General features: G+C 49.8%; 3 protein-coding genes across 4 annotated transcripts in view; 1 reads left to right on the forward strand and 2 right to left on the reverse strand.

Annotated features, from left to right (window-relative positions):
- BUD31 (BUD31 homolog) overlaps window positions 1-6,150 on the reverse strand; it is a 9,871-nt gene extending 3,721 nt beyond the window's left edge. The window contains exons 1-3 of the mRNA XM_023518582.1: window positions 6,025-6,150; window positions 4,736-4,860; window positions 4,506-4,630 (exon numbers count right to left, since the gene is read on the reverse strand). Coding sequence (XP_023374350.1) covers window positions 4,506-4,599 — 94 coding nt within the window. The 5' untranslated portion in view covers window positions 4,600-4,630; window positions 4,736-4,860; window positions 6,025-6,150. The remainder of the gene's footprint in view (window positions 1-4,505; window positions 4,631-4,735; window positions 4,861-6,024) is intronic.
- Window positions 6,151-6,553: 403 nt separating this feature from the next.
- Window positions 6,554-17,338, forward strand: PDAP1 (PDGFA associated protein 1). Its single transcript, XM_003798885.3, has 6 exons — window positions 6,554-6,674; window positions 10,074-10,165; window positions 11,480-11,590; window positions 13,195-13,316; window positions 15,304-15,455; window positions 16,609-17,338. Exons 1-6 carry the CDS (start codon window positions 6,662-6,664, stop codon window positions 16,665-16,667), a joined length of 549 nt encoding a protein of 182 aa, XP_003798933.1. The 5' UTR covers window positions 6,554-6,661; the 3' UTR covers window positions 16,668-17,338.
- A 2,750-nt stretch (window positions 17,339-20,088) lies between these two features.
- Window positions 20,089-27,351, reverse strand: part of ARPC1B (actin related protein 2/3 complex subunit 1B) — a 14,707-nt gene continuing 7,444 nt past the window's right edge. Inside the window, exons 2-10 of one of the 2 annotated variants that reach the window (XM_012810810.2) lie at window positions 26,173-26,249; window positions 25,385-25,489; window positions 24,456-24,678; window positions 23,587-23,694; window positions 22,646-22,852; window positions 22,489-22,564; window positions 21,537-21,742; window positions 20,738-20,828; window positions 20,089-20,442 (exon numbers count right to left, since the gene is read on the reverse strand). In XM_012810810.2, coding sequence (XP_012666264.1) covers window positions 20,404-20,442; window positions 20,738-20,828; window positions 21,537-21,742; window positions 22,489-22,564; window positions 22,646-22,852; window positions 23,587-23,694; window positions 24,456-24,678; window positions 25,385-25,489; window positions 26,173-26,236 — 1,119 coding nt within the window. In that variant the 5' untranslated portion in view covers window positions 26,237-26,249 and the 3' untranslated portion in view covers window positions 20,089-20,403. Of the gene's footprint in view, window positions 20,443-20,737; window positions 20,829-21,536; window positions 21,743-22,488; window positions 22,565-22,645; window positions 22,853-23,586; window positions 23,695-24,455; window positions 24,679-25,384; window positions 25,490-26,172; window positions 26,252-27,351 lie in introns of those variants that run through there. The other variant, XM_003798883.3, reaches the window with a different exon arrangement.

Here is a 27,351-nt window from a genome sequence, read left to right on the forward strand (position 1 = left end):
GGCATCATAGCTCATGGCAACCTCCAGCTCTTGGGCTTAGGTGATTCTCTTGCCTCAGCCTCCTGAGTAGTTGGGACCACAGGTGCCTGTCACAACTAACAGGGCATACTAGTGCACACCTGTAGTCCTAGCTATTCCGCAGGCTGATGCAAGAGGATCACCTAAGCCCAGGAGTTTGGGGTTGGAGTAAGCTACAAAGATGCCCACCACTGCACTCTACCCAGGGCAACAAAGGGAGACTCGGTCTCAAAAAAAAAAGAAAAAAAGAAAAAAAAGAATGAAAGAAAGTCATTCAAAAAAAACTTCTGGCTCAGCGCCTGTGGCTCAAGTGGCTAAGGCGCCAGCCACATACACCTAAGGTGGTGCGTTCGAATCCCCAGCTGGGGCCCGCCAAACAACAATGATGGCTGCAACCAAAAAAATGGCCAGGTGTTGTGGCGGGCGCCGGTAGTCCCAGCTACTTGGGAGGCTGAGGCAGAAGACTCGCTTGAGGCCAGGAGTTGGAGGTTGCTGTGAGCTGTGATGCCATAGCACTCTACCCAGGGGGACAACTTGAGGCTCCGTCTCAACAAAAGAAAAAAACTTCTGTTAATATGCTGATCTCTACCTTTCCAGACCCATACTACAGCATAATAATTTCTCAAGACAATTTTTGGCAGAGTGATGGGTACCCTAATCATCTTTAAGGGACATCTAATTTCATTTCCTAATCAAAGTCCTTTGGGGCTGGGAAAGAGCCAGAACTGGACCAGTCTGAAGGTTCTCACAAGACAGTAAGGTGGCCTGTAGGAGACAACTGACCCTTAAACACAGATCAGATGGAGCTCACACATGGTGCAAAGTCATTCTCTTTTTCTTTTAGCAGTTACAAGGTGATGTTTGCCCAGCACCTTTCTCAGTTTTTAGGGCAGAGAAAGATGAGGAATAGTCAAGAAAACCATACCCTCATTTTTTCAACTTTTGAGTCTATCACCTATGATTTTATTATTGAGCTCAACAAATAGTATTCTGTGATCCAAGCAGAAATACAGGTGTTAATGAGTCAGCAAATACATACTGCCGGTTTGCTTTGGGCAACACTCTGCTCTGGCATCCAAGAGGAAGTGGGCAAAACAGCAACCTGAGCTGGAGATAGCTGTATAGTCCTGAAAATCTAAAAACATCTCAGTATGTCCAGAACTGGAATCTCCCTCATTCATCCACTCTGAAGCTGCTGCCTTTCTTACATCATAAATCATGAAATCAGCTTGGCACCTACAGCTCAGCAGTTAGGGCGCCAGCCACATATACTGGAACTGGTGGGTTCAAGTCCAGCCAAACAACGACAACTACAACCCCCCCCCCCCAAAAAAAATAGCTAGGCGTTGTGGCGGGCGCCTATAGTCCCAGGTACTTGGGAGGCTAAGGCAAGAGAATCACTTAAAGCCCAAGAGTTTGAGGTTGCTGTGAGCTGCAACACAGCACTCTACCGAGGGTGACAAAGTGATAAATGAATACATATAAAAAAACCCATAAAACCATCCGTTTTTGGAGACAGAGCCTCAAGCTGTCCCCCTGGGTAGAGTGCCATGGCATCACAGCAGCTCATAGCAACCTCCAACTCCTGGACTCAAGCGAGTCTCCTGCCTCAGCCTCCCAAGGAGGGAGCCTCCATATTTACTGAGGATTTACAAGGATTTGTAACAAATCTATTCTAGCATTCTCCTATTTCCTTTATTTTGATAAAGAGCTGTCTGGGGAAGAAATCTCTCAACCCAAAATGACCATATTTACTGAGTTCTGAGTATTTTTTTTTTTTTTTAAGAGAGACAGAGTCTTACTCTGTCATCCTCGGTAGAGTGCCGTGGCATCATAGCTCATGGCAACCTCCAGCTCTTGGGCTTAGGTGATTCTCTTGCCTCAGCCTCCTGAGTAGTTGGGACCACAGGTGCCTGTCACAATGGATGGCTATTTCTTTTTGTTGTTGCAGTTTGGCTGGGGCCGGGTTTGAACCCTCCACCCTTAGTATATCGTGCTGGCACTCTACTCACTGAGCAACAGGCGCCACCCAAGTTCTGAATATTTAATTAATTAATTAATTAATTTTTGAGACAGAGTCTTAAGCTGTTGCCCTGGGTAGAATGCTATGGGATCACAGGTCACAGCAACCTCCAAGCAATTCTCCTGCCTCTGCCTCCCAGGTAGCGGGGACTACAGGCTGCCTACCACAACGCCCAGCTATTGTTTGGTTGTAGCTGTCATTGTTGTTGGGCAGCCCCAGGCGGAATTTGAACCAGCCAGCTCAGGTGTATGTGGCTGGCGCCTTAGCCAAGCTTGAGCCACTGGTGCCCAGCCCCAAGTTCTGAATATTTAAATGAGGTTATCTGGTACAATCAGTTTTGAAAAAGGAGGCAAGTAATTTAACATTGATTTAGTAATTATTTCTGGAGGCATGACCTCATAATAACAATGATTAGATTATATGCAAGAAGCCATTTAAAGGTTGCTTTAAAAAGTAATGCACAGCCTCGGGGCCTGTGGCTCAAGGGGTTAAGGCGCCAGTCACATATACCTAAGGTGGCAGGTTCGAATCCGGCCCAGGCCACCAAACAACAATCATGGCTGCAACCAAAAAATAGCCAGGCATTGTGGTAGGCACCTGTGGTCCCAGCTATTTGGGAGGCTGAGGCAGGAGACTTGCTTGAGCCCAGGAGTTGGAGGTTGCTGTGAGCTGAGATGCCACGACACTCTACCCAGGGGGACAGCTTGAGGCTCTGTTCTAAAAAAAAAAAAAAAAAAAAAAAAATAATGCACAAAAAAAAAGAATAAATAAAGACTAATTCAATAAGTGGTTACACTGTGATCTTTTTTTTTCCTTTCCTTTTTGAGACAGAGCCTCAAGCTATCCCCCTGGGTAGAGTGCTGTGGCAGCACAGCTCACAGCAACCTCCAACTCCTGGGTTCAAGCGAGTCTCCTGCCTCTGCCTCCCAAGCAGCTGGGACCACAGGTGCCCGCCACAACGCTCGGCTATCCTTTGGTTGCAGCCGTCATTGTTGTTTGGCAGGCCCAGGCTGGACTCGAACCCGCCACCCTAGGTGTATGTGGCTGGCGCCCTAGCCGCCCGAGCTACAGGCGCCGAGCCTACACTGTGATCATTTAAGGTCAATGGATGCTTGTGGCTTGAGATAAAATTTCCAGAGACAGCACACGATACAGGTTCACAAAGTGTAGGATCACATACCATTTACAGGGAAGCAATGATGGTCCATTCTTGAAAAACTGTCAGATGATGCAAAGACTAAATGATGATGTAAACTGTGTGAAAGACAAACCTGAAAAGTCTAAAAAATATTTCATAGAAAATATGAAAGCCAAAGGTGATGCTTGTGGCTCAGTCGGCAGGGCGCTGGCCCCATATACCGAGGGTGGCGGGTTCAAACCTGGCCCTAGTCAAACTGCAACAACAACAACAAAAAAATAGCCAGGCATTGGGGCAGGTGCCTGTAGTCCCAGCTACTCAGGAGGCTGAGGCAAGCGAATCGCCTAAGCCCAGGACTTGGAGGTTGCTGTGAGCTGTGTGATGCCACGGCACTCTACCATGGGCGATAAAATGAAACTGTCTCCACACACACACACACAAAATATTAAAGTCAAAAGGAGTAGCATTTCCATGTAAACCTATTTTGTATGACTTTAAATATAAATGTAACCAAAATAGTAAATAATTCTAGATAGACCATTTGATCTATATTCCTGAAAGCATTTATATTCAAGTTGTCTACTTTTTTTTTTTTCAGACAGAGTCTCACTTTGTCACCCTCCGTAGAGTGCTGTGGTCATAGCTTACAGCAACCTCAAATTCTTGGGCTCAAGCAATCCTCTTGCCTTAGCCTCCAGAGTAGCTGAGATGATAGGCGCCTGCCAAAACACACCAAAATCTATTTTTAGAGATGAGGTCTCGCTCTGGCTCAGGCTGGTGTCTAACTCTTGAGCTCAGGTAGTTCACCCACCTTGGCTTCCCAGAGTGCTAGGATTACAGGCGTGAGCCACTGCACCTGGCCCAAACAAACTTTTTTGAGGAACTTTTCATGTTAGCTTACTTTCCAGCACTTACAGTAATCCTATGGATTAATAAGCAAATAAAACATGTAATTTCAGCTTGGCACCTGTAGCTCAGCGGCTAGGGTGCCAGCCACATATACTAGAGCTGGCAGGTTTGAACCCAGCCCGGGCCTGCCAAACAACAGTGACAACTACAACCAAAAAAACAGCTAGGTGTTCTGGCAGGCACCTGTAGTCCCAGCTACTTGGGAGGCTGAGGCAAGAGAATTGCTTAAGCCCAAGAGTTGGAGGTTGCTGTGAGCTGTGATGCCATGGCACTCTACCCAGGGCAACAGCTTAAGACTCTGTGTCAAAAAAACAAAAACATGTAATTTCATTATATTTGCATTTATGCCTGGCCCTGGAGGCATTAATCCCTCTATTTTTCGACCCAGCCTACCCAGAGAGAAACTTCCCCACTCACCTTCCCTCATCTTTTGGTCTAACTCATCCAGTGTTGGTTCAATCAACTCCCAGCCATCTGGAGGTGCTTTCCGGCTTCTTTTGACTTTAGGCATTTCGACCTCACACAAGATAATGTGCCAAGATCTGGGGACAAAAGGAAAAGGCAATTATGATAGAGTGTAAGGAAAGCTACGAGTAGCAGGGCCAAGAAGATAAGTGTTTTTAAAGACAGCTGTAAAATGAAAGTACCTTAGAATCTGCTTCCCAAGAGCATACGAGAAAGATCTCTGGTCTCTGCAGTTACAGGCTCAGATTCTTGACCAGCCCTAACAATTATCTTGTGACTTTGGGGAGTCACTTTTCCTCAGTCTCATCTGTAAAATGAGGGCAGTGGATTAGCTGATTGGTTGGCAAGGCCTCTTTTATTTTTTGAGACAGTCTTACTTACTCTGTTGTCCTGGGGTTGAGTGCCATGGCATCACCATAGCTCGCAGCAACCTCAAACTCTTAGCGTCAAGTGATCCTCATGCCTCAGCTTCCTGAGTAGCTGAGACTACAGGTGCCCACCACAACACCTGGCTACTTCTATTTTTAGTAGAGATAGGTCTCACTCCTGAGCTCAGCTTCCCAGAGTGGTAGGATTACTGGCATGGGCAGCCACCACACTGTGTGCAAGTTCTCTTATAGACCTAATGAGTATGTCAGAAGTCAAGTAAAGCATACAAAGAGCCAGGACAAATGTAAATAGGAAAGCATTTTTCAAACCACACAGTATTTCCTGGCTGGCAAAGAAAACTCAGGTTATCTCTAACCTTTATGCTTGGCAGATTGCTCCTTCCTAAATTCAGTGAGTCCCTCCCTTCCATAGGGTGTTCCATACTTTATAAGCCCTCCTCCTCACAATAAATAAATACACACACACAGAGGACCCTCCTATGATCTCTCTGTAACAACCATACAGATGAGGAATCAAACTTTTTCTTTTTTTTGGCCAGGGCTGGGTTTGAACTTGCCACCTCCGGCATATGGGGCCGGCGCTCTACCCTTTTGAGCCACAGGCGCCGCCCGGAAGAATCACACTTTTAACAGGTACAGTCAGGGTCGCAAAGTTGGGAATTTGCAAAATCTGATTCTGACTGGAGGTCTCCTAACTTCCTGTATTACTAGTCTTTGCACTACTCTTCCCCTGCACTGTAATCCAATCAGATTCCAGTCCCTGACCCAGGGCGCACAGCGCACAAGAGAATGATTACTTTCCAACGACCTGGGGAAATTCAAGAACTCTAGCCCAGCCAGAAATTCAGAAGCGGCCTTCACAGATAAGCAAATCAAGAGGTGTCGGGAGGTTTAAGAGGCAGAGGCATTCAAGAAAGGCAAAGAGGAAGAAAGATATCGCGGCAGTACTGTAAGAAATACTCATAAACAGATCAACATCTGAAATGGGGTTAGAAAAACAAGCAGTATTTCGACAGAAGATGTTCCCGGCAGAGAAAACGGTGTATGAAATAGGCTAAAGCAAGAAAGCCCCCTAAACCTACCATCCCCTCGGCAGAAGGAACAAGGAACCTCGGAAGTTCATTTCGGCCTTTCGAACCAAAGGTCTGGACCCATCCCAGTCCAGCTGCTCAGATGGCCTTCGGGATTAGTGCAGACTACCGGTCCCAGTCCCCCACCGTTGCCAAGGTAATCAAGAACAGAGGGAAAAAACCTACCGGAAGCCCCAACTCCTTTGGCCGCCACTTCTCTACTGACGACTTCCGCTCTAGAGGAGAGTTCTACGGAATGGGGTCCTAAAGAGGCCCCGCCCAGCCCGCGCAGAGATTGCGTCATCTTATGTGCCCTCAGCGCTGCCTGTATAGAATTCTAGAGCCGCTGTTGCCCTTTGCCCTCACTTCCCCGAGGGTAGCCGGCTAGGCCACGCGTCTCGCCGGACGCGGAGGCTGGGGACGCTGTTGCCCGGCAGCGTGAGGGCGAGCCTGGATTCAGGCGGCGCGTAGGGCAGCCCTGCTTCGTGCGCCGCACTCTCTGAGGTTTTGGACCTTGCGGTGGGGGGGCGGCGGCGGCGGCGGCGGCGCCGGGCGGCCGGGACTAGACCGGGCGGAAGAAGTCGTGCCCAAGGTATTTCCGGTTCCGGTGTCACTTCGAGGCGCCGCCGCCGCAGCTGCCGGAGCCGCGATGCCTAAAGGAGGTGAGGGGCGGGTGCGCGTGGCCCGTGGGCCTCGAGGGCAGGCCCAGGTCCGGCTCCCGCTGTTCCCTCAGTCCCTGGGCGTCTCAGAAAGTAGTGTCGAGGAAAGCCTTCCGCAGCAGCTGAGGGCCAAGCCTGGGCCTCGAAGCCCGATTGTCGCGATGGGGAGAATGAGGACCACGGTGGCCTAGAGCGACTCCCTCGGTGGGCTGAGGCGTTTCGGAGGCTCTGGATCCTCGCCAGCGCGGAGGTCCGGATCAGGGGCGCCCTTCTCCAGGCCTGAGGGGTCTGGAGTTTATCCCACTTCTAGGCTGGTTGGGGATTGAGTCACCGCGTCCCGCGCTTGTGGCGGGGCCGCCTGCCTCGCGTAAAACGTGGGCCCTCTCCGCCTCCGACTCAGGCGGACCTGCCAAATAACACTTAAGATGATGCTCGTGAACCTTGTAGACCTGGCTTTGACTCTTATTCAGTAGCGGCTCAGTGTGTGCCTTAGATCAGTCGCTTGACCTGCTTGTACCTCAGTTTTCCTGTCTGTAAAAGGGACTAATGATGGTACTTACTTGATAGTATTGATGCGTGGTCTAAACTAGGTAATCCACGTGGAGTGCAGAATACAGTGTCCAGCAAACATTAACTATTTGTAAGACTTTGCTAGCTCTTAGTCACGAAGGTCCAAGGCTTTCCAGTACATTATTGTATATTCTCTATCCTTTTACCTCCTTTAAAGTCAGTAGTCCTCAGTTTGAATCCCAGCTATGTCACTCTAATTCTGTGGCCTTGCACAAGTTATTTAATCTCCTCTGGCCTATTTTCCTCATCTGAAACACCAGGCAAATAATTCTTAGCTGGTGAGTTGGGGATAGGGGTGGTAAAATGATAGAGCACGCGAAGTGCCTGGCTAGCTTCTGGCACAGAACAGATTCAGTCAATATTGGTAGCTCTTTGTATTATGTGGTTAATGCACTCAGCCCACAGGAACATCTGCCTGGAGCTTTTTCAAACCTAAATCACTTCCTGACTCCAGAGATGTTGGGCTTTACAGAGCTAAATCTGTTTAAACCTGCCTCACTACTGATCTATTCTGTGTCCGGAATAGCCATGTCTCCTCTATTGTTCCCTAGTCTTTTCTTCTGGAAAAGGGGGTTGTTGAATGAATCATCCTGTCTCCATACTCTTATTTAATGGATACTTTGGGTCAAGGTTAGAGGTTACAATTAGAAAACCTTAAATATGAATTTATGGTCTTTTGGCTTGTGAAAAACTTTGTGCGCACACCGGGGTAGGTTTTCTTTAGGATTAATTTGTTTGAAAAGCACCAGGAAATTAAATTAAAATTCCCCAAGAGCAAAGACCAACTCTTGTTTTCATGATGTTAACTGTGAAGTATTTTTAAAATCTTGAAGAGTGTATTTATTATAAAAGATACTGTAGACCAAGCTAAGGTCAGTATCCCATAGCCAAGTATTTGAGGTGAGAGCTGGTGGTAATTGGCTTTGAATTGTTACTATTGCCTTAGAATAATAAGTGAGCAAGAAAGGGTGTTGTTTTAATAGCAACCTTGATCTCTTACAATAGGACTTTCATGAGTCTAGCCTTAGCCACTCCTGGGAACCTGGGTAGTCATTAAGATGTTGGTGTGGTCTGTAGCAGCCCAATTACTCAGCTGCTGCTTGTTAAACTAGGCGAGGCCAGAATCTCTGTTACTGTCTCTGGAGTCTGGGGCAGCTTGGGCTAATTACAGTCTGCTCACAGTGAGGGGCTCTCTGGAAATCCAGTGGGCCTTATCTTTCAGGAGTGGGAATGAAGCTACAGCCAGCCTTGTGCATAGTCCAGAATTAAGAGAGGGGAATGCCCCTGGCTCAAGAGGGTCAGACTATAGAACGGATATTTTTAGATGAACTTAAATTGCTAGTCACATTTTTAATTCTTAGACTGTAGTGAGATTTGTTCTCAACTTTTTTTATATTCATAATGTATACTTTTTTTTTTTTTTTGAGACAGAGCCTCAAGCTGTCCCCCTGGGCAGAGTGCTGTGGCATTACAGCTCACAGCAACCTCCAACTCCTGGGCTCAAGCGAGTCTCCTGCCTCAGCCTCCCAAGTAGCTGGGACCACAGGCGCCCGCCACAACGCCCGGCTATTTTTTGGTTGCAGCCGTCATTGTTGATTGGCAGGTCCGGGCTGGGGATTCGAACCCGCCACCTTAGGTGTACGTGGCTGGCGCCTTAGCCGGTTGAGCTATAGGCGCTGAGCCCATAATGTATACTTTTAAAAATCAATTTTTATTAAGTCATAACTATATGTTTGTGGGGTACAATGTGATGATTTGATATACAATGTGCAATGCTTAAACTAATTAACATAACCTTCACCTCATTTTGTGGTACGATGTTTATAACATACTCTTAATTGTTTTGAAATGTACCCTTGCATTGTGTACATTAGATGAGATCCCACCAATCCCCCTGTATTTGGTGTGTTCTCAACTAACTTTACCAGTCATTTCTTAACTTCAAGCACAAAAGTTGTGCCTATAGGTTTTTTTCCTTAAGTATTTTCTTTCTACCATACCACTAAGATGAACATGAAGTATTTTATTGTATTTCTGATACCTGCAGTAAATTATATGGCCAGTAGTGTTTTGTTGTTGTTGTTGTTTTCCCACCAAATATTACACTAGAGAGAAAAGTAAAATCTTAACAAACATTTTTGTGCTGCTTATCCAGTGCCAGGCACTGTTCCTACATTAGCTTTATGTACATTAGCTTTATGTACATTAGCTAACCTGTCTTCATGACAGCACTATGAGATAGAGACACAGATGAGGAAACTGAGACTCTGACATATTAAATACCTGCCCAGAGTCACAAAGCTAGTAAGCATAGTGCTGAGATTTGAATCCAGGGATTTGTGCTTTTCTTTATTGTGCTTTGCTCTTGAGTCGCCTTCTCTACACAATAGGACCAATAATAACTTGCACCCTAGGTTCATTCTGAGGATCAAATGAGCGTGTGGCTATGATAGAACATTACAAGTAAAAAGCCCTATCACAATAGCAGGGGTGTAAGTGCTACATGTTTTTGCAGTTGCATCTGAGTTCACTCTGCTTGGATTCTAAGGGACCAGGGGATTTAGCTAGTCAGTCTGTGGTTCTTATTATCTCAGTTCTTATTTGTGAGAACCTGCACCCAGCATGTGTTTTGGTGGTGCAGCAGGTAGACACAGATTGTTTCTTGTGTCCCTTTGAACTCATGGGGGGTAAGTTTGGGTGGTATTTGGTGAGGGATCGGAGAGGTCTCTGTGCCCTCTGATGAGAGCATCCCAAGCAGGACACGATCCTCTGGAGGTCGGGGCAGCTGAGGCAGCTGCTTCCTTCTCTTCCTAAACTGCAATCTTTATTCAGGGAGAAAGGGAGGCCACAAGGGCCGGGCAAGGCAGTACACAAGCCCTGAGGAGATTGACGCACAGCTCCAGGCTGAAAAGCAAAAAGCCAGGGTGAGTATATGCCTGTCCAGGCCATTCTAGTGGCCCTGGGTGGGTTCCTGTCCCTTTGGCTCACTGAGAGGCCAGGCAGACTACCTAGTCACAGGGACAAGCCAAGCATATAGGTGTGCAGAGAGCAGTGAGTTCCAGATCAACCAATGACTGTCAGAATGAGGGGGTACCTCTGACTGGCTCAGTTGGAAGGAACTATGTTCGTTTAACAGTGGTGGCTTTAGTGGGTCTGTGTTCTTGGTCCTGTGTGCTTGCCTTCCAGAGGCTTTCCTTCCACCATTCTCTGTCCATTTGCTGCTCAAGCTCCCAGGACCCCCCACTTGTCTGCTGCAGCCATTTAGGACTGCTTACTGGACTCTACACATGTGTGTACTGCCTTCCTACACCCCCAGCAGCAAAATGCCAGCCATTCCTTGAGACCTTGTTTAGCCTCCCCTCCTGTGACTCATGGTAGTGCACCCCCTCCTCACCCTCTCCAGTCAAAGCCGACTTAGTAGTTCCCTCTCCTCTATTCTTGTGGCACTCTGTCCAGGCTACTGTTAGGAAGTAGATAATGTCTCCATCATTGTTGGTGTCTGCCTTCCCTACAACCTCAGATCTGTGCCTGAATTAAGGGCCCAAGAGAACACAGAGCCAGATGAGTGCACAGCTGTCAGTACCCCAGGAACCCTGAGAAGGGAGAAGCCCCCTAGCTGGGGGGGTCTGCAAGGGCCTCATAGAGGAGCTGGCAGTCAAGTAGAATCTTGGAGAATGTGTAGACAAGTGCTAAGAGGGGAAGGAAGGATTTAAGTTTTTTATAAAGGAAGTTTTTGATGGAGAGGTAAGAAAGATGGAGGGAAGTAGCCTGCTGAACTGCTGTCTTGGAAAGCTAGTGCAGCAGGACATGTGTGGGTGGGTCAGGTTGGCTGGTCTGCTGTGGAATGCAGGAGTACTTGGCTGGGAATGCTAGTATGATTTGGCAGCTGAAGATGACAGGTGGGGGAACTGAACGGGACTGATTTTCAACCCCATGATTAGCTTCTCATGTAGGCTGCCTGAGTTCACTGGGCTAGGAAGGGGGAGTAGGTCTTTTTTTTTGGCGGTATGAGGCTAGATGGTGGGAATAGCCTCCAGGCCATGATACTGAGTGGATAGGCTCCCCATCTCTAACCCAGGTCACCCATCCTGGGGCTAGGATCACAGAGACTAGGACCTTTGTCATTCTTGCCACAGCCTTGATTTCCCCAGGTCCACTGTCTGAGGGTGGTGGGGGGTCACAGTCTTGGGGGTTTGTTTTGCATTTTTGATTCTGCAGGTTGTCCATTTCTGAAACAGGAAGAAGAGGAACAAGGAGAAGAAGGTGGAGATGGGGCTGCAGGAGACCCCAAAAAGGAGAAGAAATCTCTAGACTCAGATGAGAGTGAGGATGAAGAAGATGACTATCAGGTACTGTGTCTGCTGGGGACCCAGGGCCTGGACGTATTCATTCAGCAAACATTTATTGAGTGCCTGCTTATTACCAGTCCCAGTGATGGATACAAAGTCCTTGCTATTAAGGGTTTCATTCCAATGGGGAGATAGAGTCAATAAGGAGTGAAATGAACAGTATAATTTCAGGTAGTGATGATTGTTATGAATAGAATAGACTTGTGCTTGAGGGGACTTGAAGTCATATTGTGGTGATAAGGTGACTTACAAGCTGAGGGTGGAAAAACAAGATGCAGCCAGCAATGTGACACTGGCATGCAGAGCTGATGAGGCAATCAATAAATTAGCAAGAGCAAAAGCCCTGGGGTGGGAACAAACTCAGCATGTTCAAGGAACAGAAAGGGGCCAGTGGGCTATGACTTAGAGGGTGAGGAGTAGAGTGGTTTGGGATGGAGGGGGAAAGGTTGGCAAGGGCTACTTCCACATGGCTGTGGAAGGGGCTGGGGCTTCATTATGATGGGCAGTGGCCAGCTGGTGGAAGTTTTGCAAAGGGAAAGAGATGACCAGATTTGCTTTTAAAAGATTATTTTGGCTTCTCTGTGAAAGTGAATTGTGGAATGTTAAGGGTAGAAGCGGGGAAGTGGCAACAGGTTTCCAGATCAGAAATTGTGACCTTGCCCGGCTGGCAGTCTTATCCTAGCATGGTGTCAGTGGCAATGGAGAAGAGTGAACAGATTCAAGCCATATTCCTCAAATCCTTGAGGAATCAAGGGTTTGCTTAGGATTAAAAGGAAGATGAGGGGTAAATCTCAATTTCTATCTTAGATACACTAAGTTTGCAGGTGTCAGAGTGGAGACATAAACATGTATAGGCCTGGGGAGTGGAAGCTGTCTCCCTGGTCACTTAAGAAAAATAGCTGGAACCTTGACTAGACCTGTTACATAGAGAACTTGTGTTCTCCTTTCATCCTGAACTTTCCCAGGGGAGGTGGAAGGTACAGGCCCCAGATTCATGGGCTTGTTCCTAAAACCTATAGACTCTAGTGATCCAGTGGCTTACTCAAATGTTAAACTTCTAGTTTGTCATCTGAGATAAGTAGGAATTGGACTTGGTCACAAGAACACACATTCTTGGGCAACTGTAACCCAGGGAATCTAGTACGTACCTGTTGTATGGGAAAAAAAATCAGGCACAGAATTCCATGGAAAACTGCTTTTGGATGCTGAGCTTGAAGTGGGAGAGAGTATTCTGTCTGAGTGCCTATGAGTTGGCCTACAGCTCATGCTCTCTATTTCTTGGTTGACTTTGGGCACGTTATTTAACCCTAAAGCAATCATTCTGTATATAGTCTCTGATTCTGGGATAATAATCCTCAGTTGCTGAGGCTTGGCATGGCTTAGGCTCTTAATGCACACACTCATTTTCCTTGCCCCACCCGGGCTGGTGAAGATAGTCCTGAGAACTGTCTCCCACTATGAGATGGGCCAAGTACCATGTGGGCTGAGGGTAGAACAGGAGTTTGTCCCCATCTGGATGGGCTGTTGGGAGATGGAGGGAGTGGTTTTCAGGGGCTCTGTAGGGCCTGAATGTCTCCAACAGCCAGCTTCTTGCCCTGTTCCAGCAAAAGCGCAAAGGTGTGGAAGGGCTCATCGACATTGAGAACCCCAACCGGGTGGCACAGACAACCAAAAAGGTCACACAACTGGATCTGGATGGGCCAAAGGAGCTTTCAAGGAGGGAACGGTAATGTCACTGGCTGGGCTGTGTAACCTGGGTGCACAAGCTGGGGTGCCCAGCTCTCAACCCTGGCTGGGTGGGGTTACCAGCTATGTTTATTCCTGTTTCATCTCATTCCCCAGAGACTATAGTACCTTTTAAAAAGAACACAATAGAATTTGTTTTCACTAGTAGATGTACATCAAGGAAAATAAAACAGCAGATTCAGACCTGAGCATTGCACTTAAAGTAATGGCCCAGGGATACAGAGAGTTGCCTTTCATTCCCTTCTTCCAGAGCACCACACCCTGAGGAGACTGCCCTTATCCAGCCCACTCTGACCATTCCTGACCTGTACCACCTGTAGTTTTATTGCCATGGAGATTGGGAAGGGACTGGGAGCTTGTGCTAGCCGGAAAGCAGTCCAGCTTGGGGCAGACAGGGTCTCTGGAGGTCACCTGCCTGCCCCAGGCCTCTCTGGAGTCCCATGTGAACAGGGAACTGCGAATGTCTTCCTTGAGTTGAGGATCAAAATCAAGTACTGAAGTCCTTAACCAGCCATGACTTCCAGTGACCACAAGGCCACTCAAGGGCCTTAGAAGAGGTCAAAGCCTGCTGGGGAAAGCAGCCCTGGTTTCTCTTGGGCCGGAATGCTGAGATTTCAGTTTTCTCTTCCTGTTCTGATACATGGTAGCTGAGGGGTGTGTATATGAAAGTGTCACAGGGAAGGTCTGTCAGCTTGGGGTGTGATTACAGGTTGCTAAGGACTCTCCTCTACTCCTTCAGTAGCTTCCTTCTCAGACTGACTTCCCAGAAATGCAGCAGCCTGCTGCAAGGGCTCTGGTACCCACTCACATTCTGCTACTTTGCAGCTATGCAGCCCTGGACTAATTATTAATGCCCTTTCTGGGCTGCAGTATCCTTACCAGTGAAAGGACAATTCTGTTGTTACCCCTGCCCTGTAGAGCTGCTGTGATGATAACCATGAAGGCCAGCACCCTGCCTAGCCCTTCACTGGGGGTCCCACAGAGCTGCTCATCATTTCCAAGGGCAAGCTTCGAGGTTTCTGAGTGTGGCACGTCCCTCCTGTGTTATCTCTTTATCTCAATAGCAGGTGTCTTGTCCAGAGTCTCCTGGGTGAGAAGCTCATCCTGCTCCCAGTGACTGAGTTTCTCTCTCTCCCCTCCAGCTAGGTCCCCATGCCTAGTATCTCATTACTCTTAGGTCTGTGCATTTCTGAAGGCCTCTGACCTCCTTCCAGGCAGGGCTCTCCCCTCTTCCAGCACTTAGGAACCCAGCACAAAAGAGATCCTTCAACTTCACACTCTGGATGGTATCCACTCCAGAATATCAGAAGTGGTTGATCTCTTGAGAAGATCTGCAAAGGGAAAACTAGTAATTTTCGCTACCCTCTTGACCTAGCTGGTTGATTAATAACACCTCTGTCCCATGGAGTCCAGCTTTTACTACCACACCCCTATTGTTGGGGGTTCACCCCCTTGGGAGGCAGCCTCTTACATGTCTGAGCTGCTCTGTGAATGATGACCTGAGAGATGATGTGTCTATTTTCCATCATTGCCCTCATTCCATGTGTGCCCTGTGGCTACTTCTTCCACTTCATTCCTTATGGGATGTAGGTTGCAGTTCTTTCCTCCTCCTGGTCAACTTCTGGAAACCTCTAGTTCACTTGATCTTCTCACTGTGGTCACCAGACCCTAGTCATGAAGCCCTCAAGCATCCTCCCACCCTCCCCCAGACAATTAATTGTCCACTCTCCTGGTAAGGCTTCCTCATGGGCATAGGTGTTTTCCATCTCAGCCCATTCCTTCTGCTTGCTTGTTTGGTGAGTGTCCATCAAGCAGGGGCACAAAGAGCCAGGACCCCTCCCTCAGCCACAGCACCCTCTTGCACCTTGGCTCTAGGCCCAAGTACTTGGCCTTTATTCTCACCCTCACGTCCAGCTTGGCTAACTGTGGGGAAAGATGCCCCCTGTGACATCTTTTTATCTAAACAGAGAAGAAATTGAGAAGCAGAAAGCAAAAGAACGTTACATGAAGATGCATTTAGCTGGGAAGACAGAGCAAGCCAAGGCTGACCTTGCCCGGCTGGCAATCATCCGGAAACAGCGGGAGGAAGCTGCCAGGAAGAAAGAAGAGGAAAGGAAAGGTAAGTCCTGGACTATTGATGCAGGGCAGCTGCCTGACTGGTTCTGGGCAAGACCCCCTACGCCATCTGAACTTGTGTTCTTGTCTGTGAGGTAGGGTCAGGAGTGATAGATGACTCAGTAGCGGCCCTATCCCACCTGTACCCTCTCATGGGATGGCACATTGGTGTCATGGAGTCAGATACGGGTTGGAATCTTATCAGAGCACTGTCCACAGTAGAACAGCTATTGTCTGCTAACAGTGGGAGGCCTCTGGAAGCCATGCCTCTTAATATAGACCTTTAAGGCCAGAAGGTACCCCTGAGGTCTTTGGTGCCTTGGGAAGCCAGGAGAGCTGTGTGGGGTCACCCTTTTCCATCTGAGGGGCTTTGGGGCAGCAGTGGTGGTGGTGGATACATAACAGTGCAAACCTGGATGAAATGTGGCCCAAGCATCCCTCTTCCCTGTGCCCTCTCTCAGGCAGACCAAAGATTCTAGGGGATTTCTCTAGGCTCAGGTGGCTATGGGGAGTTGGTCCAGCTTATAGGAGCATTTGACTGCTATAAACTTCTCAGGGGTCTGTGAGAGCCCTTAAAAATTTTGCTGTCCTGCCTTACTGAGTCAAGAGGAAACTGGGGCCTAGAAAGGGGAAATAAAATTGTTCAGGGCACTATCATCCCCACTGGTAATCTAGTTATCCCAACTCCCTGTTCATCTCTGCTTCACAGAACCCAAGCAGGAGAGGACTTCATGTGATTGTTGATTTTAGATTTAGGGAATTACAGGATTTTACTGAGAAGGTAGGGTGAGAAGAAGTTTCTATCTGTTTACTAGACTGCATGTTGGTGGGCCTGTGTGGAGGGGCCAGCCACTGGAATATGCCAGGAACATCTGGGTACCTGACATCTGTCAGCCTTAGCAGAAATCCTCTTCTGCAAGAATTGTCAGTCTCAGCCCTTGTCCTTGGGTCTCTTCCTTGTGTGCCTTCTCAGCAAGTTGCACAAAGTGTTTTCTGAAGATCTAAAGTTTCTATTCAGGTGGGGGTGGGGGTTTTACTTGGTTCTAACTCCTACCCAAGTTGCACAAAGTGTTTTCTGAAGATCTAAAGTTTCTATTCGGGTGGGGGTGGGGGTTTTACTTGGTTCTAACTCCTACCCTTCCCTTCCAACCTGTCAGCAAAAGATGATGCCACACTGTCAGGAAAACGAATGCAGTCGCTCTCCCTGAATAAATAAGCGTGACCTGTGGGAAGAGATGCCAGGAAATGGGCGGCGCCACCAGGACCTCTGCTGTGTCTCACTCACCCTGTGCCCTGGTGCCGCTGCAGCAGCCCCTCATGGCCAGGAGCCCCCGCAGCCTGAGGTCTCCTCTTCATCTTGGCACAGAAATTGGAGGGATGTGGGGGGGCTGGGGGAGGGGCAGCTGCTATCTTTGAGACAGAAAGATGCAGGACAGCATTTCGTATGTAACCATTTGAATGTTTTCGCTGTTTTAGAATTCAGAACCCTTGTTGGGTGCCTGGGAGGTGGGGTAAGAAGAGCTTCCATTTGTCTGGTAGATTGCACGTTAGTGGGTGGTTGTGCCGGGAGGTAGCTGCTGACAAGTTGTGACAACCAGGCCATTTATGTGGCCTGGGTGCTCCTTCAGAGAGGGGCTGTCATGTGGGAGTCTACACCCTGGGTCCCTGAGGGTAAAGGCTTGTCCCTGGCCTGTCCCTTGTGTCTGAGACTGCTTCTCCCTGCCCTTCCCCATCCTATTCCCACCTCCCTGGCCAGGGCATGGGCCCATTTTTAACTGTACCCATCGATCATTTCAAGAACCTCTGGTGACTGTGCAGCACCCAGGCAAAACATGCTCCACAAATTCAACTTGTATATTTGGCAGATTAAACTTGACATTATCGTAATCTTTGGTTTGTAATCCATCCTTTGGCTTCTGTGCCTGAGCTGTTTTTACCCAGCAAGTCATGGATGGTGGCACTCAGGTCCACCTGGGAAGGTTCAGGGCATGCCACCAGCTGGGCGGGATATCTGTCTGGTAGCACCAAGCAGGGTGCTGAGACCCCAGGATTAGAGCTGGGAGAAATGCCAGAGCAGTCATGGACCACTCCAGTCTTCAGCAGGCTGAAGCAGCACCAGGTGTCCCCCAGGGGTAACAGCCTCAGGAGCAATACCCTACTAACCGCCTCAGATTTTTTTTTTTTTTTTTGAGGCAAGTGTCTCACTGTCTTCCTGGGTAGAGTGCCGTGGCATCACAGCTCATAGCAACCTCAAATTCTTGGGCTAGTGATTCTGTTGCCTCAGCCTCCTGAGTAGCTGAGACTACAGGCACCCAGCACAACACCCTACTTTTTGGTTGTTGTCATCATTGTTTAGCAGGCCCAGGCTGAGCTTGAACCCGCCAGCTTGTGTATGTGGCTGGCACCCTACACACTAAGCTACGGGCACCAAGGCAGCTGCCAGATTTTAATTACCTCTTAATCCTCACCTCCCTGTATGGTGGGGACTGGCAGCAGGGAAACTGAGGTTTAATACCATCAAGTGAGCTGCCTGTAATCAGGCCCAGCAAACCGTCATCCATAGCACCTGTCCTGTCCCTGTACCCCTCTGTGGGGGAACATCAACTGTGAATAGCAGCATATTTTGTCCAGAGGTCAGTGGGTCTGACGACACGATTGGGTGTTGGTTGGGGTCGAGGGGTTAATGCTGTGGTTTGCCCAAGATTTGGCAAAATGATTTAGTGGCAGAGGTGGAATCAAACCTCTTGAGTCCCAGCAACCTCTAACAAACATACCTGGGCTTGACTAAGTTGGAGTCTACAGTCTTAGCAGGGATACCACAGCTGCCAGCATCTGCCTCACCCTGAACTCCCCCACAAGCCCTGGCCTGCCCAGGAAGAAGACCCCTGAGGAACAGGAATTACAGCAAAGATTTTGCCAGAGCACCTTCCCCTCCCCCTACCCCCTGAAGCCATGCAGCAGCTGCGAGTTCAAGTCTGGGACTACAAATGAGGTTTCTGATGGAAGAGGATTCAAGAAAGTAGTAACTGGCAAGATTCATGGTGCCCTGTCGCCAGTTCTGAGAGTAGTGATGAAGGAGGTGTCTTGTGACATGTGCTAGACAGAGGTCTGTGGTTGAAGTGAAGAGGCCATATTTGGCAGAGTTCCCTCTGCATGCCCAGAACAGTCCTTCTCTTGTTCCCCCTTGGGAATAAGCCAGAGGCAGGACTGCCTTTGGCATCTGTCAGCCTTGGAGTGTAGGTTTGCAGGTCTCACCTGATACGTGGAAGATATGCAGGTGAGAGTTTCTCCTGCCTAGAAGTGTTCCCCTTGTGGCTTGGGAGAAGCCCTTTGAGCTGATACCCTGGCACGGGGGGTTCAGAAGTCAGGCATGAGTTTGTAAATCCTGCACTGCCACTTCCTGTCTATGGGATTTTTTGTTCACTTTTCCTCTTTAAAACGTGTAGCAAGGCTTCCTTCTGAAGTGGGCACATGGTGGCCCATGTCTACTAGGACTCTTCCATCTGTGTCTTCTACCACTTACCTGTCACCCTAGCCAGCATCCTGTGGATCCCCAGGGCCTGTGCAGTATCCACCTTTTTGCCCCATCTCTCACCTGCCATCCTCCTCATGGGCCTATAATCTGGCTTCTAGAATACAGAACCAGCCATTTCTCTCTCTAGCTCCTGACTTTCCTTGATTCCAAAAGCTACTGGGAGCTAAGTCCCTTGGGCCTTGCCTGCCTCACCTCCCATCTCAACCATGTCCTGTTCTCTACATCAGTCCCTCAGCTCCTTGAAGTTGCTGCATATGCGTCCTTAGGAGGCCTCAGTCCCCAACCCTTCTTTTCATGGCCTCCCTTGGACACTGGGTTGTCATCATCTGCTTCCAGACTGTCTTTTTTTAAATTCATTACCTAGGTCAGTGGTTCTCAACCTTCCTAATGCTGCAAACCTTTAATACAGTTCCTGTGGGTCACAACAGGAACTATATTAAGACAGAGAACCGGCTCGGCGCCTGTGGCTCAAGCGGCTAAAGCGCCAGCCACATACACCTAAGGTGGCGGGTTCAAATGCAGCCCGGACCCGCCAAACAACAATAATGGCTGCAACCAAAAAATAGCTGGGCGTTGTGGCGGGCATCTGTGGTCCCAGCTACTTGGGAGGCTGAGGCAGGAGACTCGCTTGAGCCCAGGAGTTGGAGGTTGCTGTGAGCAGTGAAGTCATGGCACTCTACCCAGGGGGACAGCTTGAGGCTCTGTCTCAAAAAAAGAAAAAAAAAGGAACCGCTGACCTAGATAGATTAGGAAAAAAAAACATGATTACATAAATAGGTAACCAAAAGCATGTGATTAAAACAAAAATGCCTTCTGAGGAATAGGAAGAAATCTTCCTAGAAAATGATGAACACTGACCAAAAATTAATGGCCAACATCCTAATGGTGAAATAATTCCCATTAAGGCCCAGATGTGTAGCCTGTTTGTCAAGGAATCTGCTAAATGAGTGACAGCTGGTCCTGGCAGCCTTGAGCTTGGTGGGCTGGGCTAGACAGCAGGAGGGAAGGAATCATTTGGGGTAAGACTTGGGCTTCAGGATTGCGTATGTTGGTAAGCAGCAAAGGTAATCTCTTACACTCATGCAGAAACCAGCCTCTCCTTCCAAACAGGCAAGCGTGTCCACCACTGCATTTTTATTACCTCCATGTTTTGAAGCAATTCATGACCAGCATAGTGCTCTGAGGATATTTTTTATAACAAATGAAAGCATTTAAGAAAAAGGCACATGTTCCTTGACTAGGTAAGATTATCTGCAAAGCCCCTGCTTGAGGCCTGTCTCCTTCCCTTTTGAGAAGCAGCCCCTATAGTGACCCATACTAGTACCCTAGAAACATTCAGCAAAGCGACCCTAATCTCCCTGATCCCCTCTCCCCATTTCCCCAGCAGCTGGGATGAAGGCAACATACTCCTCATGGGTCATTTGATCTTGAGGTCTTTCAAGGCTGACTCCAAGCTCTGCAAGGAGGCAGAATGGACAGCTCATTCTCAGCTGTCCTGTGGACACACCACCCCCAGAGACCTTATTTACACCCAGTACAGAAAAGGACAGAGAACCTAATCTTTGGAGTCTGGCAAACCGGGGTTTGAATCCTAGTGCTGAAGCAGGGTGCCCCAGAGGGCAGCAAAGCCCAGATGTCAAGGGTCTGCCCCCACCCCTCATCCCTTTGAGGTGCTCTTCTCTACAGAGGACAGGGGAAGAAAGGTTGACTTTGGGGGCACAGCTAGAAGCTGGGGGTGGGGCAAGCCTCACCTTCACATCCCAGATGCTCATACCGCCATCCATGCCGGTGGTGCAGAATTGTGAGCACTTGGCCTTGCCCCCACTGAGCACCGAGATCTGGCTGCAAAGAGGATGTGCAGGTAGTGGGCCTAGGTTGACCATACCTGCTGGGAGCTCCCAAATTTCAGGGAAGCGAGCTCCAGGTAGGTGTAACCAGCCAGGAACTGCCTGGGGGGGAGGTTTAGAAGCCTGCTTTGGTGACAAGCAGTGGTATGTGAGGTGCAAGGGGCATCCTAGGCCAATGGGACAGGCTATTCAAAGACCTGGGCAGGTGTGTGAATGCCACTTGTGTCTGGGAGAGGTAAGCTGAGTGCAAGTAGTGTGGGTGGAAAGAGGGATAGAAAAACAGCAAGGGATTGGGCTGGGGGGTTGCAGGGGCTAGCTGATGGCTAGGCAAAGGTATTTCTTCTGAAGCCATTGGATCTGACATTCATAGCAGGTTTAACTGGCTGAGGGACTCGGTCAGAAAGCCGAGCCATTCTGCTACTCCTTTGACTTGCCCCACATCTCCGGAATGAAAAGCTGCGACTGGTAGCTTTGGGGTTTTAGAGGGACCCTCCTCTCTCCTACCCTAGATCTTTGGAAGACATGTTCCATCTCATCCTCCTAGGCTTCACCCACACTTGACACTACTAAGTTGGAGACCGAATCCCCTCATCACCTAGTGCAGTTTTAGGGCCTTGGCCCCATCCCCTCCTCTGTGCAGCTCTCACCAGGAGTGATCCTGTAAGTTGAGGCCCGCCCATCCACACCTGGGCCTTGCCCTCACCTGACGCTGTTTTTGTGCAGTGAGTCGAGGCCAGCGCCTGAGGATGCGCCACCCTCCGAGCTCGCCTTCTTGTCTAGGTTCTGGAAGCGTTCACGGGCTGTCAAGCCCCGCTGCGAGCTCTGCTTGGGCACGTCCAGCCGCCCGCCGAAGCTCAGCGTCCCTGCTATGCCATCGTAGGTAAAGAGCACCGGGAAGCAGTCGTGGCCCTGCAGAAGGGTGGGCAGGGGGTGCTATATTGGAGCACCAGTGCACCCTCCCCAAACCGAGACAACAGAAGGAGCCAAAGCCGAAGGGAGTCTGGCAGCCCACACGCAGCTGGGCCACAGAGAGGCAGGCCCTAATCCCACGTGTACCACAACACAGACACAAGGCCAGCGTCTAGGTGAGGAAGTTTGTTGGGACTCCAGGTGCCTTCAGTCCTGCCAGTTGGTTACACCTCCTCCAGGGAGATCCCCGCAGCTGGATACTCCTCTATGCAAAAGCAGGCCTGACCCGCCACTGGTGCCCCCATCATGTGTGCAGACGTGTGAAAAGGAACTTGACAGATAAGTGGGCACAAGGGAGGAGAGTAGTGCCCTTTCCGGACACGTGTATTGGCCAATACAACTTAAGCAGAAATGTTAGAATCCAGTGCAAGACTCACTGTCCCATTTCCCTACTCACAGACAAGCCTCCATCACAGGCTCCCTGGACACCCACACTGGAAACATAATGTGAGCAAGAGAGAAATCCTGTGTTAAGCAACTGCAGTGGGGACTTCTGGCTATTCTGCCCAATCCAGGTACATGGGAAAATGCACGGAAGGAAGGGAAAGGGGGGAGGGGGAAGGAGGAAGAGGAGAAAGATGAGGAGACTAGTGGGGAGTTGTGTGGGCATCTGCTGGGCTCTCCAGGTCTGCTCTGACTGCTACTGCCCCCCTCCCTCTCTCCTTCCCTCCCTCTCTCCTCCTCACCGCCGCCACCAAGCTGTTTTCTGTGATGAAGGTCAGTGCCAGCAGCGGCAGCGTTTCAGAGGCCAGGGTTGCAACACTGAGGGGAGAGAGCTGTCAGCCATACTGTCCCCACTCTGGCTCTGCACTCACCTCCACCCCAGGGGTGGCCTCTACTCACGCCATCTTCTTGTCAGCATCAGCCAGGCACACAGTGCTGTCATGACTGACCCAGGCCACACGGCTCCCGCTGGCTGAGAAGCAGACGCCATGCACCCAGCCACAGCTACTGCTGGATTCAAACATCAGCTCCCCAAAGGGCATCTTGGAGCCCCATGGTGTGGGTGCCGGCCTCTCCTCCACCTCCTTGATGTAGGCTGAGAAGATCCTGTCCCGAGAGACAAAAAAGGGGTAACTGGGGGTTTGGGAGGGGCCTAAGAAAGGGTGAGGCAACCTCTCCAGCAGTCAGAGCTTCAAGCTAGGCGCTAAGTTCCAGACCCAGCTCTGCATGAACTGTACCCAGGCTTGATTAAGTCTGGGCCTCAGTGTCCCCTTTGTGCAATGGGATGTGATCAGGGCTCCTAGCTCAGAAACCTGACCTTCTCACTGATGGAGCCCCCAGGGGCTGTCCTGGGCCCCAGTGTCCTGGTCACTCCACAGCCAGCCCCTAGCTGGGCCCAGAAGTGAAAAACAGTGAATGGCAACTGGAGGCTCTACATACCAGGCCTTAAGATCATGAAGCAGAGTCTGTTCCAGCTTATCAGTCATTCATACCTTAGTATGAATAAATATACCCATTCATTTTTTTTTCAGACAGAAGATAGGAAACTGTAGGCATGGGGGATTCTAATGAGGCAGGAGAGGAAGGCTGAGAAGAACCTTGTCCACAGTAAGGTGGCAATGGGCACATACTGCTAAGACTAACCTGGGGGCTGGAGGCAGGACCTGATGCTGCCCTTTCACAGAGCCAACCCTCACTGAGGCCCCAGGTCACCTGCAGCTCTGGGACTGGTCTGGAAGATGGGGCTTGAGGCTCTCAGGAATGGAGCTCCCTTACTACCCTCCTATCCCTTCTATGTGCTGCTATCGGGCTGACACTCTCCTGGTGGGTCCCCATCTCACCGGCACTTGAAGTCACAGGAGCCTGCAGCCAGGAGCACGTTGTTGGGGTGCCAGTCCAGGCTGAGAACAGTGGAGCGGATGGGCTTTTTGATGTGCTTGCACACCCACCTGCATAGGGCAGGCAAGCAGGTGAGTGACAGGGACAGATAGGTGGGGCCCACAGGCCTTAGCACCCAGAACCTCAGTGCCCTGGGGCTCCCAGCTGCCAGTGCCCTCCCCTGCAGACCACCAAAGTCCCAGGAAGGAAGGGCCTGGCACTCCCAGCCCACAGGCCAGTCAGGGCTCTCACTCTAGGGTAGGAACTATACTTGTCTCCTTTAAACCGAACCACCACCCTTGGGGCAGGCTGAACAAGAGGTCATACAGCTGCTAACTGCTCATGGGATTAGAACTTGGGTCTCTCAGACTCTAGGTGTGCTCCTGCCTGACCTCTGCTCTCAGTGGTACAGGGGAGATTATGATATGGCTGGCAGCTCACGAGTGGTTCCTAGCAATTTCTGACAGGGTGGGTGCCTCAGGCAAGTGACTCTGCTATAAGGTGAAGACAATGACAAATGCCCAGTCCACAAGGCTGCAGGGAAGTCAGTGCCAATGTGTGTGCAGGGCTCAGAAAGGTTTCCCCTGAGGTGGCTCTGGTGTGTCTGTGTCCTTGTTATTACCAAGATGGGACTATGGGAACATCTGGGAACTGTGCAGAGCCCCTCACCTCACAGAAGAGGCCCCGAGAGGATAGATTTCATCACAGTCATGTGAAGAAGAACCAATGTTTTCTAGGGACCCTCTAGTCCTGGCCCTGTTGGTCTGCCATCTCAGGTTCAATCAGCTCCAGTCCCTTCCAGCTCATAACTCTAGCCTCACCAAGCACCCACCAGTCATTCTCCTGCTCAAAATAACAGATGGAGATAACACGGGAGCCACTGCCCACAGCAAATTTGTTCTCGTTGGGGGCCCAGCGCACACAGCGAGCAGCCCGGTTAATCCGCAGGATGACCAGGGTAGGCTTCCATGTGCGGCCCTTCAGTGTCCACACGTAGGCATTGCGATCTGTGCCGCAGGTTACAATGCGGTTACTCTCAGGAGCCCAGTCGATGCCTGAGGGAATGGGAGGACACACACTAGACTAAAGCCACCCAGGCGGAGTTGGCTGTACAGTATCCACAATCTGGGTGGAAGATGTATCTGCCCAGCAAGATCACTTTTTACTGAGATCTGATGTACACTTAGAGTGACACTAGGGAGTGTGACCAGAGTTTATCAGGGGGTGTTACAGCTCCTCCCAAGCTACCACCACAGGTTGGATGGGAAAGCTAAGAGACAGAAAAGAAGTTATGGCTAATACTGAGCTGCTGAATCAAGCCTCTCCTGAAATAACCTCTGAGTTATTTGGTAGCATGAGTCAACATAATCTCTTTAAAACTTAAGCCAGTTGGGTAGTGCCTGTGGCTCAGTGAGTAGGGCGCCAGCCCCATATAATGAGGGTGGCGGGTTCAAACTTGGCCCCGGCCAAACTCCAACAAAAAATAGCCGGGCGTTGTGGCGGGTGCCTGTAGTCCCCCCTACTTGGGAGGCTGAGGTAAGGGAATTGCTTAAGGAGGGTGCTGTGAGCTGTGACACCATGGCACTCTACCAAGTGCAATAGAGTGAGACCCTGTCTCTTAAAAAAAAAAAAAAAAAAAAAAAGTAAGCCAGTTAAAGTCAGGGTTGTTACCTGTAACCCAGTCTGTCTGACCTAACACAATGAGTGGGAGCCTGTTCCCCTGCTTCCTTTCAGAAGGGGGTTCCAGCCAGCCTGACTTACCTGTCACCTGACCATTGTGCTCCTTGAGCTCATGCACCTTGGTCCACTTGGTCCCACTCTTCTCATAGATGTGTACCTCATGGTTGTTTGGGCAGATGGCAATTTCTGCAGGGGAGAGTTTGGAGGTGCCTAAGACACCTTCCCACAACTCCCCTCTACCAGGAATACCCTTCACAGTCCACCTAGGCAAAACCTTGGCCTTCACACCTCAGGCTTTTCTCCTTTGCTCAGAGGGGTCCCCTGAACCCTGTCTGGCCCTGCTGGACTACCCCTCAACCACACTCACTGTACACACAGCTGTCCCCTGACTCTGAGACCTTTCCCCATCCTACTGCTCTGGGCAGCCGCTGTCCTGCTATTGTTCTCTGCTCCCCGAGTGTAGCCAGGGTCTCTTCACTGCTCCTGAGGACCACCTCAGGGCCTCTGCACCCACCCCCGCTGCTTCTACTTTAGGTTACAACTCCAATTTCTGCCCTAACCCCTCTGCAGCTTGTGTCAAGCCCACCCCATTATAGCACCTATAGCAGGAACTGGCTCAGGGCAGTGCTGTGCTCACATGTGACAATCCCACACCTCCATCCTTCTACCTGTGGCAGGCTGCCCCCTTGTGTCCCCTGAGCTGTTCAACCACCCCCTCCTTACAAGAGCCAGGGGCATCTTGCTCAGCACAAGGAACCAGAGTGAGGCCTATGGGCAGCTGCACTACATGATGCAAGGCTGCTTCCTGGGCCCAAAATGTGCTCCCACTGGTCCCCATCCAGGGAGATAGGAGCCACCCCAGCACTCACGGGTGCGGTCCTTGTTCCAGGCATGGCAGCTGATGGGCTCCACCAGGAAGCTGTGGTAGGCCATGGCCACTTGGCTCCTGTGCCGGAGGGGGGGGGGGGAAGAATCTTAAGTGGCCCTGTCTTTGTCCAGACACCAGGCCCCATCAGACCCCTTCAGTCCCCACACTAGGAAGGGCCCTAGGTCTCAGAGGGGCAGCAGTACACAGGAAGGGTCACAGGGTCCATGTGGTCTTGCAAATAGCCTGGCATATTGCTTCCCTGCTGGGGCTTCCACAGAGCCCATAAAATGGCAGATCTCACAAGGTGCCCCTGAAGATCCAGAGAACAAAAGATGGACTAGGCTGCCACTTGGCACATGAAGCAGTGTATACCCTTACAGGCTTACAGGCTTTATGCTATAATTTGGTGTAAAGTCTCTTGATTTTTCCAGTCTATCTCCCTTGCTGGCCACCCTCCCAGGTTGGGGTCCCTGGGAATCCCAACATGGCCTGACTTCAAGATTTGAAACTATAGCACGTCCCTGACCCCTGCACCCCTTTGTTCATTATTCCTGATTTAATTTTCTCCTCGAACAGTCATCATGGGATATATGTAACAGTGAACTCATTTATATGGCCTTTCTTCCCTGCAAGAAAAGAACCAGCAGGCTAGGAGCAATGGTTCATCCCTATAATCCTAATACTCTAGAGGACAGAGGCGTGTGGATTTCTTGAGCTCAGTAGTTCAAGGCCAACCTGAGCAAGAGTAACAGCAAGAGCAAGACCTCATCTCCACTAAAAACAGTAAAATTAGCCAAGTGTCATGGTGGGCACCTATAGTCCCAGCTACTTGGGAGGCTGAGGCAAGAGGATTACTTGAACCCAAGAGTTTGAGGTTGCTATGAACTAGGCTGATATGGCACTAAAGCCCAGGTGACAGACAGAATGAGACTGTCAAAAAAAAAAAAAAGAACAGAACCAGCAGACAGAGACAGACATGTTTTGTCTATCTTGTTCATGTTCCTATTTCCAGTGCCTAAATGCTGGCACATAGCAGGTGGTCAGTAAATATTTGAATTCTTTTTTTTTTTTTTTGGTGGCCATTAGTATTGAACAGACTAAATTTTTAATTTAAAAAAAAAATTTAAGGCTCGGCGCCTGTGGCTCAAGCAGCTAAGGCGCCAGCCACATACACCTAAGG

This window comes from Otolemur garnettii, unplaced genomic scaffold (genome assembly GCF_000181295.1).
Source record: "Otolemur garnettii isolate 467f Iridium unplaced genomic scaffold, OtoGar3 scaffold00142, whole genome shotgun sequence".
Classification (NCBI taxonomy): Eukaryota; Metazoa; Chordata; class Mammalia; order Primates; family Galagidae; genus Otolemur; species Otolemur garnettii.